The sequence below is a fragment of the Haliotis asinina genome, chromosome 16 (genome assembly GCF_037392515.1).
Source record: "Haliotis asinina isolate JCU_RB_2024 chromosome 16, JCU_Hal_asi_v2, whole genome shotgun sequence".
In the NCBI taxonomy this organism is placed as follows: domain Eukaryota; kingdom Metazoa; phylum Mollusca; class Gastropoda; order Lepetellida; family Haliotidae; genus Haliotis; species Haliotis asinina.
This window is the reverse complement of record NC_090295.1, coordinates 20,492,352-20,508,069: the sequence shown is the minus strand read 5'-3', so window position 1 is coordinate 20,508,069 and position 15,718 is coordinate 20,492,352. Positions and strand designations below refer to the sequence as shown.

The 15,718-nt window shown below is 43.5% G+C and overlaps 1 protein-coding gene across 1 annotated transcript; it reads right to left on the bottom strand.

Moving 5' to 3' along the window:
- Nucleotides 1-9,634: 9,634 nt before the first annotated feature.
- On the bottom strand, nucleotides 9,635-13,603 carry LOC137267936 (bile salt-activated lipase-like). Its single transcript, XM_067802388.1, has 2 exons — nucleotides 11,997-13,603; nucleotides 9,635-9,927 (listed from the first exon to the last, which is right to left on the bottom strand). Exons 1-2 carry the CDS (start codon nucleotides 13,535-13,537, stop codon nucleotides 9,708-9,710), a joined length of 1,761 nt encoding a protein of 586 aa, XP_067658489.1. The 5' UTR covers nucleotides 13,538-13,603; the 3' UTR covers nucleotides 9,635-9,707.
- Between the last annotated feature and the right edge of the window lie 2,115 nt (nucleotides 13,604-15,718).

Sequence of the window (15,718 nt, the reverse complement as noted above, 5' to 3'; positions counted from 1 at the left end):
GGTTGTACGCAGACACTGATAGTTTAATGCTATTCTTTGTGACATTTTTTCTTATATTATCCATGTATGGTTCAAGATAAGAAAGCTAATACAATAACACATCTGGCTTCAATGCTGCAGAGGAGGGGAAGGTGTGTGTGTGTGTGTGTGTGTGTGTGTGTGTGTGTGTGTGTGTGTGTGTGTGTGTGTGTGTGTGTGTGTGTTGGGGGGGGGGGGGGAGGGGGTGGTGGTGGTGTGGGTGTGGTTGTGCGGGGAACGGGGGCTACTGAAGATGGGTTACTGAAGACCAGTTCTGTCCCAGGTCTTCACGGACAATGTCCGCCGTATTGCTGGGTTAGTGCTAAATAAAAGAAACCGTAAAATACAAGGTATCACTGCTAAAGTTTATTTGTTTTTTCTTTCTTTCTGTTTTTTGTTTGTTTGTTTGTTTTGTTTATAAAATGTGTTCCTACTCGTTTATGTTTCAGTAAGCTGACTTTCAGACCATCCTTAATGACTGACGACTATTTCCAGAGCGACAGATGATATATTGAGCTGGACTAGTACTTGTGCCCCAGCTTTCTTTGAGATGATTTTGTATTGTTGTCCTCATGGATTTAAGCTTTGAGGGGGGGTCAAGCATGTCAAGCATGTCAAGCATGTCAAGCATCAGTGCCACATCATTTTCTTACGGTCATTTTTTTATGGTTTGTTACGTAACTGACCAGAGTGAGGCACATGCAAGACCAGATGTGCACTGTACAGCACCATGCAGTTCTTTGTAAAGTGGAGCCAATAGCCAAATATATTTTTGAAAATAAAGTCTTGACTTTCTGTGAAATTTGAGCAGGTTTTAACCGGTAACAACTCACGGAACGTGGTGTGTTAAAATCAAGAATAGGCAACACTCCCTTGGCCCTTACAGTCTTATGGCAATTATGCAGACATCTTTTTCGTTTTGTAATCTACTGGATTTCTGTGACAAATCAAGTAACACAGATTAAATAAACATAAATACAATAACGTTAATGTTCCCTTTTGGAAGCACAACGCTGTCTATCAAAATCAATGACAGTAGGTGGGATACAGCTTTTAACTTTGGAAAACATACATCTCAAAGAGGTAACGTTGACAACATTCAATCTACGTTACCACCATATGTAATCTACCTGACCATTTTGTTTCAATCACCATAATGTAACATCAAACAAATCTGAATACAATTTTGCCTAGTACATAATATTATCCACTATTGACCAGAAACCAATGTAATATTCTTGCTTGCATGGACAGGGCACCAGATGAGGAAACTTAAGAACTACGGGAAATGTTTTGGTAATTCATGTTACCCCTCATTGTGTGGTAGCTCTGTAGTTTACGATACACTTATTATTATAAATAATTACAAAACAATGAATATTACGTATTGATGAAACAATACAAATAGACGCCATGGAAAGTACTCGTATAGCATTATTAGAGGGTGTCCGATTATGTTAAGAATGTTCACGTCCGTGTAATTGCGTTACCAAGGTCAAGACGGCTTATAAATATAACCTATCAAATGTATCGATTTAACATTAGCTGGATTTTGTATAGTAAGTATTATATTATTGATAGGTTTTAAGTTCTATATGAAAATAATACATTGTAGCTGCCAAGTGGATCACATCACATCACGCATATTACATCACAGAGATTACTATACATATATTGAGTATCACAGACTGTCTCTGTGTACTGTGTGTGACATATTACTGCAATCTGCTGCATCCTCTTGACGCACTTGCCTCGCTATTGTCGGATATTTCCAGCATTGTATGTTGTATATTGATATGTGTAGGTCACATAGACTAAATCTTTTAATAAACTAAACGACATATACTCTTATATGCTTTTATTGTAAAGGCATCTGGGGTAATCGGCTGTTTGTATCTTTAACACACGTCCCTAATTACTTTTTCAGCTATTTCACATCATTTTAAGAATTTTAACAAGGTATTTGCGTGTTCAAGATGTTGTTAATTCAACAGTAACGTAGATTACTCACATACTGGAGACAATGAAAAATGGTAATCTACTTCTTTTTAAAAATATGTTTAAACGCTATTCTTTATTGTCTCTTGAGAGAACAGCGTCATAGAATATATATAAATGACATTTCAAAAACGTTTCAGGATTCTCTACCGTGGGTTACATTGTACTAACAGGTACCCCTGGGGACAAACGTTTCGTAATAAAATCAGTCCATATTAACATCTGTGGATAGTCAGATAAGCATGAAGGCGTGTCATTTTACTTTGTTTGCGATGCCTCTGGGATGATATTTAACAGCAAACATATTTTTAAACATAAATCCCAACTCCCGAGGCTACAGTTTAAGTGCGACAGCAATGTTGATAAATGGCTCCACTTCTCAGAGATTTGGTGACACAGAAGCTGCAGTACTAGAGTGAAGTACATGTAAGACCAGATGTTTGTCTGCACATCGACCCTGCAGCACCAGGGTGAGGTACATGAAAGACCAGGTGTTTGTCTGCACATCGACCCTGCAGCACCAGGGTGAGTTACATGTAAGACCAAATGTGTGTCTGCACATCGACCCTGCAGCACCAGGGTGAGGTACATGAAAGACCAGGTGTTTGTCTGCACATCGACCCTGCAGCACCAGGGTGAGGTACATGAAAGACCAGGTGTTTGTCTGCACATCGACCCTGCAGCACCAGGGTGAGGTACATGAAAGACCAGGTGTTTGTCTGCACATCGACCCTGCAAAACCAGGGTGAGGTACATGTAAGACCAAATGTGTGTCTGCACATCGACCCTGCAGCACCAGGGTGAGGTACATGTAAGACCAAATGTGTGTCTGCACATAGATCCTGCAGAACCAGGGTGAGGTACACGTAAGACCAAATGTGTGTCTGCACATCGACCCTGCAGCACCAGGATGAGGTACATGCAAGACCAAATGTGTGTCTGCACATCGACCCTGCAGCACCAGGATGAGGTACATGCAAGACCAAATGTGTGTCTGCACATCGACCCTGCAGCAACAGGGTGAGTTACATGTAAGACCAAATGTGTGTCTGCACATCGACCCTGCAGCACCAGGGTGAGGTACATATAAGACCAAATGTGTGTCTGCACATCGACCCTGCAGAACCAGGGTGAGTTACATGTAAGACCAAATGTGTGTCTGCACATCGATCCTGCAGAACCAGGGTGAGGTACATGTAAGACCAAATGTGTGTCTGCACATAGATCCTGCAGAACCAGGGTGAGGTACATGTAAGACCAAATGTGTGTCTGCACATCGACCCTGCAGCACCAGGATGAGGTACATGCAAGACCAAATGTGTGTCTGCACATCGACCCTGCAGCAACAGGGTGAGGTACATGTAAGACCAAATGTGTGTCTGCACATCGACCCTGCAGCAACAGGGTGAGTTACATGTCAGACCAAATGTGTGTCTGCACATCGACCCTGCAGCAAAAGGATGAGGTACATGTAAGACCAAATGTGTGTCTGCACATCGACCCTGCAGCACCAGGGTGAGGTACATGTAAGACCAAATGTGTGTCTGGACATCGACCCTGCAGAACCAGGGTGAAGTGGGCCCAGATTATTAATTATATTGTTGGCGTTTAACGCTATACTTGTCAATATCCATCTCTGTGGGCAGACAATCTTGAAATCAACATTATGAGCATCGAGCCACTCAATTTAGGATACGATGACACGATCTTCACAGGTTGTATACATAATGACAGAATTTACATTAAATATACCAGAATATAGTAATAATAACATATGAAGTGTGACCAGCAACAATGGTAAAACCTTGTTTGTCGTTTTCGTCTGAAAACAACATGCTTGTGTGTTACGGCTTGCCTACATTGAAGAGAGATGAGATAGCTCGCATGTATTATTGTAATCGTATCAAATATCTGAATATCCTCCTACCTACATCACAGATGTTGTGAAACGCGACACCACGACCAATTACGCTACCGTGTTACATATGTCGGTTTACATTATGTATAAACGAATGTACAAACATCCATGCAGAACGATTGAATATAAAATGATAATGACAGATCTCCATAGCTGATGTTCTTTGTTGGAAACAGACCGAATATTTATTTAGGGAATCTCGTCTTTACTGTGGGATACGGGTCTGGTGTTGACTGAGAGACGGGTCTGATGTTGACAGTGAGAGACGGGTCTGGTTTTGACTGTGGGAGACTGATCCGGGTTGACTGTGGGAGACGGGTCTGGTGTTCACGGTTGGGTACGGGTGTGAATGTTGACTGTGAGGCACGGGTCTGGTGTTGACTGTGGGAGACTGATCTGTTGTTTACTGTGGGACACAGGTCTGGTGTTGACTGTGGAAGACTGATCCGCTGTTGACCGTGGGAGATAGTCCGTTGTTCACTGTGAGAGACAGGTCTGATGTTGACTGTGAGGGACGGGTCTGATGTTTATTGTGAGGGACGGGTCTGGTTTTGACTGTGGGGTGCGGGTCCGGTGTTGACTGTGAGGTGCAGGTCTGGTGTAGATTGAGTGAGACGGCGTGGATGTTGACTGTGGGATGCAGGTCTGGTGTTGACTGTGGGAGACGGGTCTGGTGTTGACTGAGAGAGGCGAGTCTGGTGTTGACTGTGAGGGACAGGTCTGGTGTTGACTGTGAGGGACGGTTCTAGTGTTGACTGTGAGGGACGGGTCTGGTGTTGACTGTGGGAGACTGATCCGGTGTTTACTGTGGGAGACAGGCCTGGTGTTGATTGTGGAAGACTGATCCGGTGTTGACCGTGAGAGACAAGTCCGGTGTTGTTGACTGTGGGAGACAGGTCTGGTATTGACTGTGAGAGACGGTGTGGATATTGATTGTGGGATACTGGTCTGGTGCTGACTAAGAGGGAGACGGATCTGGTGTTGACTGTGGGAGACGGGTCTGGTGTTGACTGTGGGAGACTGATCCGGTGTTTACTGTGGGATACAGGCCTGGTGTTGACTGAGAGACACGGGTCTGGTGTTAACTGTGAGAGTCGGGTCTGGTGTTGACTAAGAGGGGGACGGGTCTGGTGTTGACTGTGGGAGACGGGTCCGATGTTGACACTGAGAAGAGAGTCTAGTGTTGACTGTGAGGGACGGGTCTGGTGTTGACTGTGAGGGACAAGTCTGGTGTTGACTGTGGGATACTGATCCAGTGTTTACTGTGGGATACAGGCCTGGTGTTGACTGTGGAAGACTGATCCGGTGTTTACTGTAAGGGGCGGGTCTGATGTTGACTATGAGGGAGACGGGTCCGGTGTTGACTTTGAGAGGCGAGTTTGGTGTTGGCTGGTAGCGAGAAGGGTCTTGTGTTGACTGTGAGGGACGGGTTTGGTGGTGACTGTGAGGGACGGGTCTGGTGTACATTGTTTGAGACCAGCTGGGTGTTCGTTGTAGAAGAAACTGTATGTCGGTTTGGGAGACAGGTAAGGCGTATTGTTGGTGAGACCGATGCTCGTTTCGAAATATCGGGTGTTCATTGTGAAAAAGCCGGAGCAAGATCAAGGACCAGTGCTGATTAGAGACCAGATCTTCTTTAGAGGAGTTAGGGTTTGTGCGAATATGACCGATGGTTCCCTGTCAGATGAATTAATCTGATGCTTGTTTGGGGTTGATTGGATTTTCTTTATTGTTGAGAGACATGCTGGGGGGTATATCGATATAAATACTTTTAGCATTGTTTCGATATGTAACATGACTAAACGACCATTAATCATTCCCAAAAGATATTGACTGTTGCTTGTGCTTTGGACCACAGGTTTGTCTTTCACAAGATTATCTTTGACACAACTGGAATGTTGCGGACTCTCTCACTCTCGTAAAATCCACGCACTCACTCACTCACCCATCCACCCACCCATCCACCCGCTCTCTTGCTCGCTCACAGACTGACTCACTCACTCACTCACACATCAACCCACTCACTCACTCACTCACTCACTCACTCACTCACCACGGTCTTGAGTGTGACTGCGAACGCTGCAGCTACCAGAACGTACGTAAACATGTAAAGGATTTTATCGCAAATTAATGAATAATCCTTTAATACCTTTCAAAGCCGTTTCGATGTTTTAATGTTTAGAGTTTTGGTTGAGTTATTTTCTTAACGCAGACATTTGCTCTTACTATGTAATTATATGAAGTATTTCAGTACTCCCTCCAAACTTCAAACATCAGCTCCATCAGCTGCTCGCGAGATGAAGACCCGGAGGACATCACACAGGCGATGGATGTGCATTTGGCATGTGGGTCATCCCCGTCCAAAATTAGGGGAATGTACCATGCGCTATCAGTAACATCGATTTCAAAACATGCGTTGAACGACACCATCTGTAGCCATAAACTTATTAAATAAGTTCTGAAGATAACATCAATATCTAACGCTGTTTTAAAGAGGACACCGGCTAAAAGTCAGTGTCGGCATATTTCATGAAAGTACCTGAGAGATCTCGGCAAATGTGAGTGAGTGAGTTTAGTTTAACGCTGAACTCAGCAATATTCCAGCTATATGGTGGTGGTCTGTAAATAATCGAGTCTAGATCAGCCAATCCAGTGATCAACAACATGAGCATCGATCTGCGCAACTGGGAACCGATGACATGTGTCAACCAAGTCAGCGAGCCTGACCAAACGATACCGTTAGTCGCCCTTTACGACAAGCACAGTCGCCTTTTATGGCAAGCATGAGTTGCTGAAGGTCTATTCTACCCCGGGGCCATCAGGTGTCCTCGGCAAAAGTTTTAGCTGTTTTTTTTTGATAACAGAAATTACAGATAGTCAGTGCTATGTAAGCATTTTGTTCCGATTTGTGGCTCAATGATATATCCAGTTGGAGAAATGTCTAACAGTTTCAAGGACAACCTATTTCTATCCATCCTTCGACATATCCAGATGGACCACCGGTTTCACTCATTCTGATATATCCAGTTGCAAAAGGTCGAAAGTTTCAGACTACCTATTTCTGTCCCTTCGACATATCCAGTTGTAGAGGTCAAACAGTTTGAAGGGACGACTGTTTTTGTCCGTTCGACATATCCAGTTGTGAAGGTCTAACAGTTTCAAGGAGCTCTGTTTTTTCCTTTTCGACATGTCCACTTGTAAAGGTCTAATAGTTTATTAGTTTCAAGGAGCACCAATTTCTGTCTCTTCAGCATATCCAGTTGTGAAGGTCTAACAGTTAAATAGTTTCAAGGAACACCTATTTCTGTCTCTTTAGCATATCCAGTTGTGAAGGTCTAACAGTTTAATAGTTTCAAGGAACACCTATTTCTGTCTCTTCAGCATATCAAGCTGTGAAGGTGTAATACTGAATAGTTTCACGGAACACCTATTTCTGTCACTGTGACACATCTAGTTCTATAAGCCAAATAGTTTCAAGGTCCAACTATTTTTGCAGGCACTGCATGTAGACAGTTGCTATACACCACTGCATTCTGTCACCGTCGTGTCACAGTTCACGGTCAAATGACGCATTGTTGTCTAAGATTCTTATTTAAGTCGACAGAACCGACTTTCCACAGTCCTTACTGATTTACAAGGTTCTACTCACTGCTTTTTTGTGATCCTTGTTTCATGCAGCTTGAGTCCCTGAATTTATAGCCTAAAACCTGAGCGTTCACTCAAATGTGGCGCCTTGTTTGTGTGACCTGCCTTCTTCGCTAAAAATAACGTTGAAGTGCTATTGTTTGATAGAGGTCAGACATGGCTGAAATAATCTGTTCCCTTGCAAGGTACTGGCGGGGAACTCAGATGTCGAGTTGTTCAAGTGTCAAGACTATCGCATAGTCCTTGAATATATACAATTTTAATAGTAACGAATAAACCCATTTATATTGAAAAAGGAGCCCCAGTCAGAACTGAGATACAGAACCTGTGGGAATCTAGACCTGTTTCATTTAGAGCCAAAGTATTGCAGTGAGGGGTAAGCAGGAAGCAGACTAACGCTTAGTTTCTGAATATATATCATTGTGAAATTAACAAAAAGACTCATTGAAATTGGAAAGGAGCTCCAGTCAGAACTGAAATTCATAACATGAGGGAATCTAGATTTGCTTCATTTAGAGCTATAGTATTGCAGGGATAGGCAGTCAGCAAAAATAATGTGGTTCTGGGACTGTGAGAAAGACGAGTGCTTAAGGAAGTGGATCGCCAGGTTACAACTCTATGGTACCTGATGCTCTAGTCCGGGGACATGTCACGAAAGGTAATAGTTTGAAACTACCTTGACTGATGCGTTAGTTACGGACATGTGAGGGAATACCGCGGTTCACAACTCAGTCAGAATAATACAGGTTAATTAATTGTTTGTTCAAGAGCATGTTTCACCCCCCCCCCCCCCCCCCCCCCAAAAAAAAATCCTTTCAAAGTGAGGGTTCTTAGAATAACGGCCACTTTGTTCAAGTAGTGTTCAGTTATTCATCATGAGCCCATAGCAATGTCTGATAAAGTGCAGTAGTTAGCAATATCTTTGTACTATGGCCGCTTTGTTGAACGGATCCCAAACCATTTTCGATAAAGCGTTCTGCCTAGTTAGGATAATGCATGAATTTACTAAGGTCTTTCCTGTTGTGACACTTTTATTTACAAAAAATCCTAGTGCTAAGGTGTTGAAGATACGATACTCTTAGCGCTACGATCGCTTCATGGAGCGGAATAAAGCACCATTTTCCATAAAGCTAACTTATCGCAATGTGACTGTCAGAGAAATGGAGTAAAAGACCGCTTCATGGAACGACTCGGGCAAAGCATTACGTTAGTATGATCGGAATTCTATCAGAATATCTTATACAGTGACACCTTGTTTGTCCGGACTCGACGGATAGCGGACTCCATTTGTCAGTTAATTCGGAACATTAAAATGTTATGAAGCCGATGTGGTTAAGTTCCGTTTAAATTCAGCAACAGTCTGCCATTATCAAGGCGATGGATACCAGAAATGGTCTTCAGCCACTGTGCCCTTGTGGGGAATCAAACCCCGCCCCTCGTTTCCGGACGAGAGACAGCTCTAACCATTCGGCTACCGCTTGTTAAACATCAGTATCTCTTTTCAGACACCGACCCTACCAGTCCTTATTAGTACAATCTTTTATCGTCTCTTGGTACCCGTGAAGGTCCCGGTGTGGAATTGGCCTTCAGCAACCCATGCTTGTCATAAAAGGCGACTGTGCTTGTCGTAAAAGGCGACTAACGGGATCGGGTGGTCAGGCTCACTGACGTGGTTGACACATGTCATCGGTTCCCAATTGTGCACATCGATGCTTGAGTGCGGCGTAAAACTAAACTCACTCACTATCGTTTCTTGGTATTGCACATAGTGGAAGAGCAGACATTCCGTTAGTCCAAAAGCTTCAAAGCTTCAGTTATATCACAGCAAAACGTGACTTTGACCCTTGAAGTATGACGTTTGACGTTTACTGTGGTGAACCCATGGTGGGACTGGCCCTGCAAACCAACAGACATAATCAGAGACCGGGATTCGAACCCATGATAATACATTCGTTACACACCCAGGGGACCAGATTCTCTTCTGCACAAAGAAACCGTAGACCCCCACTGTTTCAGGATCAAAGAAACCAGACAGTCAATAAACTCACTCACACATTTCGAGACAGGACAAATAATACCAGTTCTTTAATTCGGAAACATATTCGGGCAGTCCTAATATGTTACATATCTATCCGATGATCGGAGTCTTAGGGTCCTTCGTGGTGTGAGGCAGGTGCTTTGCAGCTTGTACGAGACGCGGCAGTTTCTGCGTCCACAAGGCGACTCTGTCCTTGTAGGGTTTGGACTTGACGGACATGTTGGTACTAAGAAGCAGATACTGTTCCCCTGACTCCGTGAACTGAGGCCAAGTCTGGTGCAGGTCAAAGGCAACAGCGCTGTTGGGATCACTGTAATGTAGAGACAGCCCCCAGGTCATTTAAAATACTTCACAACTTGCAGGTGAGCTACAAAACCTGTACATTTTATCATTTTGCTAATGACACACAAACAGTAATATTCTCAAAAATAATATCAAGACAAAGCATCTTGATCATTGGAACATTCTTCGTTGTTGTACGTAATTACGCAGCGGTTCTTTTTATGTAATACGTGGTTCCAAAGTATTTTATTTTCAATTTGTCAAATGAATTTTGCCTGTTGACCAAGGAAGCATTAGGTACAAACAGATCAACATAGTACAGTGTGAGTTCCGGAATGTTTCGTTGATTCTGAAAGTCTATGATGTTTACGATGTTTTCACTTTGCCCATCCTCTTGGTTGTAGGGTTGCGTTGGTGGTTAGGTGGCCTTGAGCGGAACATTTAATTGGCCACAAATATGCAAGAATCACGTTCTGATATAATCCCTGATCGGTCAGTATGACTGCATTGACCTATAGATGCAGCATACGCCACGTGGGAAGTACTCTCATGGTGGAGGCCACGTGTCACGCCCCACCCAAAACCCCGGGCATACCGGGACAGACTACGTCATGAAACCTCCGTTCGACAGAGGGGACGAAATAGGTGACGAACCGGATCGGGACTTGGGCTTGTATTGATCGTTCTGTCTGACTGAATAATTTACAGGCAGCCACCTTATAGCTGGAATGTTGCTGAATGTGACGTTTAATAACAACACGAACAGAATAAACAAACAAACAAGTAAACAATTAATCATGCTTGCACGTTCTGAGCCCCTTCTTATCGTCGTAATGATGAAACATTTCCATTAAATATTTATGCGTTCTAAATCAAATTGTTTGTTTGTTTGTTTGTTTTTGTTTTTACACCGTACTCAGCAATATTCTATATATCGGCCGTCTGTAAACAATCGTATCTGGGCCAGACAATCCAGTGATCAACAGCATTAGCATCGATCAACGCAATTCCAGAGAAATGCGGCTAACGCTTGACTGCAAGATAAAAGGAGAACTCGGGCTTCCTTCTGAGATGGTGGCACAACCATTAAGGACGAGCCTAAATGCCTTCACTGAAAGAGGACCAGTCCATTCTTGCTCATACCTGATTACGAACAGGCAGGAACTGTGCCCACAATGGCATAAAACAATATACACTTAATCCTCTCAATGCTACTGTCGAATCCATTCGACAGGAGTGCAGGATAATGACATCTCCAAATAAAACTTGCAATAATTATTCAACGAGTCTGATTTACGTGTCATATGAATTATGTATGGAATGTTCTAATTCTCACCTTCAATACGTTTATGTATCTTAAAATGAAATGCCAGCGAATTGAAAATGAGATCGCCAAATTTCTCGGCGCGCAGTCGAAAATAACGGCTATTGTTGACTTCAAGCACATCACGCGGAGTAGTACCCAGTCTAACATTTTCTTCATAATGAAATATTTTTTTATAGGTTGATCAATATTTTTATTCTTTGACGAAATGAAAGCTCATAAGTTTCCCATCTTTTAAAAATTAACTTTCGGCTAAAATAATTATAAACAAAACCAATATCAATGTTACATCACCGATTGGACGAACAGGAACGATCATGGCAACGGCGGTAAACAAACAACACCATATGCATCGTGATACCGACAAAAATGTGCCATCCTTTTGACATATCCAACTATTTTATTTAGAATTAATTACATGGCGAGAATAGGTAAATGTTATTGTCTCTGCTCAGAAATTACCATACTAATTTTGATTTTGCTTGGTAAACCTTGTAACATTCACAATGTTGACAGCAGTAGGTGACCCGAAAGGGCGTGGCAAAAAACTCGCGGTTTTTACTAAGTGACAAGACACGAAGGATGTTTGAAAATACGCGTTCATAAGCAGAAAGAAAACGACTCAATACCTATATAACGCAGATCATGAAACAATGGCGTAAAACAGCATACACCTAAAAATGATTTCTCTTCCCAAAACCCTGACACATACAAACACAAATCCACAATCCAAATTAAAGCATTTCTTAAAAACGTCGATTTGACAAACATACCTGTATCTTGCGAAACCAGTCAGGAGTCCCATTAATATTTGGGCAAGCTTCTCATCGGCTTGGTCTGGATCTGATAAACTGATAGAGTACGCTTTTGCCAATGTAGCCAGGTAGGCCTTGTTGAGACCAAATGTGTACAGGAGGTCTTCAGCATGATCCATCCCTTTGCCGTGACGGCCAAAAATGGATGGGACGTGGTCAAACAGATACATGTAGGTCTTCTTCCCCGTTTTCAAGCTGCTGGTCAGCTTTGCATGTGCCCTGGCAAAGACGGTCACGGGGGCAACCATTCCAGCATCACCAAGAGTGTTCATTTCTTCTTGAATGTTAACGGTATGGCTTTGATTGGGGGCATACACATTAGCCACAGCTTGTGTCATGTCAGAGGAGGATGCTCCGAAATAGACTTGCAGAAGATCTGGGATGAAGGTGTTCTTGTAGAATGTCATGTTCTGAACTGGTGAGGATAATGATGAATGCAGCTTTCTATCAGTTGCTCCTGCAATAGTCCTGAAGAGAGACCCTTCATTGCTAACAACTGACACCATGCAGTCCAGATTATGAAGTCCCACCTGTTCCAGGAAACTTAGGGAGTTCATCAAAACCAGCGGGTCGTCCTTGACAAACACCCCATCAACAGTCGGTACAAAATATGAATCAACTAATGATGTGGCAGGTACGGTTGACATTGGCCAAGATGAGGAGGTCAACATCGTGGCCGGGACAGTCCTCAGACAGGCGATCATGGATGCGGAATCGCTTTGAGAGGAACAGTTTACTTTCTGGGCCAGTTGTCTGGCATGTTTCAAAGAGTTTCTTGTGTGAGCCCATGAGGACGTGACAGACCCACTCTGCATGATTATCCTCTGGAACAAACCCTTCGACCCTGGGTACAAGGCCTGGAATGCTACACTAGCGGATCCTGCTGATTCTCCCATGAGTGTTATGCTGTTGATGTCCCCGCCAAAAGATGCAATGTTTTTCTTCACCCATTGCAGAGCAAGATGTTGGTCCCAGAGGCCATAGTTTCCCGCTGACGCGTTGTCCTTTGTGCTGAGGAACCCTAGCGGGCCCAAACGATATTGGATGGTCACTACTATGACCTGACCATGGGCAACGATCTGTGAAGGGTCATAGGTGAAAGCGTCTCCGAAAATGAATCCCCCTCCATGTATCCAGACAATGACAGGAATGTTGCTGGTTTCCGTAATTGAGGCTGGAGTGAATACATTCAGTGTTAAACAATCCTCGTCGCCAGTGACGCCATCAAAGCCCAAAATGTCGAGAACCTGAAGGCACGCTGGACTATACGTGAAGGCTTGAAATGTATGATTAAACCCAGGATGTGGCTGCGGTCGCTCCCACCGTCTACTCCCTGCAGGAGGTAGTGCGTACGGTATTCCCAAAAATGCATGGTAAGAAGTCCAGTCCTCGGTGGCGTTAGTGGTCCCCTCAACTACACCCCATGGGGCGTCAATGACAGGCAGGGCGTTCAGCTGCTGCAAGGTGAACAGCAAGGTGAAAATCCCGACTAGAACCATTGCGTTGGTTTGAAGAATGGCGAATCTTAAAGGTCGGGTTATATTGTGTGTCAGTCACATGGGTATACCGGTATAAATAGTTGTAATACAAGATACCCTTCCCTTATCTGAAATGCAAAATGTGCCAACATCTTGTACAGTTCACATGTTCACAAATGACAGTAAATGCTTGCAATAATCTCGAAATAAAAAGCTTGCCTATGGTCAAGCACATGCATGGTCTTCTTCCCTAACTATGAAGCTTCTGGTCAGTTTTCAAAGGGTCCTCGCAAGGAACATGGCATGTGATAATTAATGTTTATTTCAGTCTGACGATTAACAGTACGACTTTGAGAGTTGATATACACATTAGCCATGGGATGTGTCACGCTAGAGGACAAAGCTCCGAAGTAAACCTGCAGAAGCTCTAGAATGAAGGTACTATTGACACCTTGTTCTTAGGATCATGTTTGGTTATTATCAACTGCTTTTGTATTTCACTAGGAACGCCCTCCATTGCATATCGACACCATGATGTCCAGAGTTTGAATGGATGCGACAAAACTCTCCCCACATCCATATGTTCCTGGAAATTTGGTGGGTTCATAAGAACCAGTGGCTCGTCTTTGACAAATATCCCAGCAATAGTAGTTACAAATATAACTCGGCTAATGCTGTGACGGGTTCTTTTCATATTGGAGGTGATCCTACAGACAGGCTCTCGGCAGACACGGTCCTCAGACAGGCGATCATGGATGTGGAGTCACTCTGGGAGATACAGTTTACCTTATGAGCTAGTTGTGTTGAAAGAGTCTCTTGTGTGAGCCCATGAGAACGAGGAAAACCCGCTTTTTGTGTTTGTTTGTTTTTGTTTGTACGGGGCACTGAAACGTATATGTTTTTTTAAAAATAAAAATCATCTTTAAAATTATCACCGCCGGTATATCATGAACAAAACCATGATTCGGTTGTATCGTACATTCACGCAACCAGGATAAAACAATGAGCGTGTTTGTGGTTTGCATGTTAAAGGCACAAATCAAAATTCCAAATTATTAGCAGCGTAACAAGAATGGTCCACTGGAAAGTCGCTGATAGGGAGTGGGCCATTTTTCTGGTACGTATTGCTGAACGAGCCCTAACTGAAGCAAGTCTATATCACTGGGCCTAGATTTTCGAAGCTCTCTTAGCGCTAAGACAGTCGCAAGTTAATTTTTATGTATGACACTTACGCCCAGGTCCATTTGTTACTTAGAGAATATCCTGCGAAGAAGAGAATATCCTGCAAGATGACCGCCATTGACTATCTGCGCAACCAGTTGACCAAAGTGATCACCATCAGCAAATTTGGTTTACTGCCTAACCGAGTGTCCTGTGGCCATCCGGGCTTGTCGACCATTTTGGGGCATGTCATTTACCCGTCAAAATCGACTGGATCGCCCACGTTGAGTTTGGAAAGTACGACTCTGGCTACGTGATGGATGGCAACGTTGCAATATTTACTACCTAGAAATCACGATCCAAAGACTTTTCAAACAATTTACGATGATTTTTTTGGCATTTTTATTTTTGTTTTATGAAACGAGCCCAAAGTGTGTACTTTCGTTTCTAGGTCAGTTTATTAAGTGGCACCTACAATGGTTTTCCGTTTGCCATGATTAACCAAGGTATGACCACCCCACCTCCACCTCGAAAATACACCCTTTCCCAACCCCTCCAACTCGCCATACCCTCCACCCACTATACTACACCAGCACAGGTTATCACATACCTGCAGGGACTCGAGACGGGTGGATGGTTTCCACGTTTTGTGCCAATGACGGACTGTGTCTGTATCGCATGACCATCCCACCTCATGTCTCAACAAATATAGCTATGTCGGTATTGAAGCATGTTCTTTTTTATCACAAATATTTGTCTTTTGTGTCACTGAAATTCGACAAGCATACAATGTCTGTGGCTGTGGGGCTAACAATTGCTTCTGTAACGTCAGTCATGCTAAATCTCAGCACGTCATGCATAGCCAAGCTCGGGTTCGTTCAAGAATAGTTTTACTTTGAGTCTTCGTTAGACAGAGCGTAATGTATCCGATATTCGTGACAACTTGCTATCAGTCGGGAGGACCTCAAACGGAACCGTCATGGGCGGATTGAAGTGAAAAATGGCGGCATTTCAAGAGTGGTGATTGAATCGGCAAGGTTC

Bases quoted from the DNA above. Each gene is read 5' to 3' on its own strand.
- LOC137267936 (XM_067802388.1), bottom strand. From the start codon at position 13,537: ATGGTTCTAGTCGGGATTTTCACCTTGCTGTTCACCTTGCAGCAGCTG. The intron at 9,928-11,996 runs GTATGTTTGTCA...TCTACATTACAG, and splicing joins ACTGGTTTCGCAAGATACAG to TGATCCCAACAGCGCTGTTG.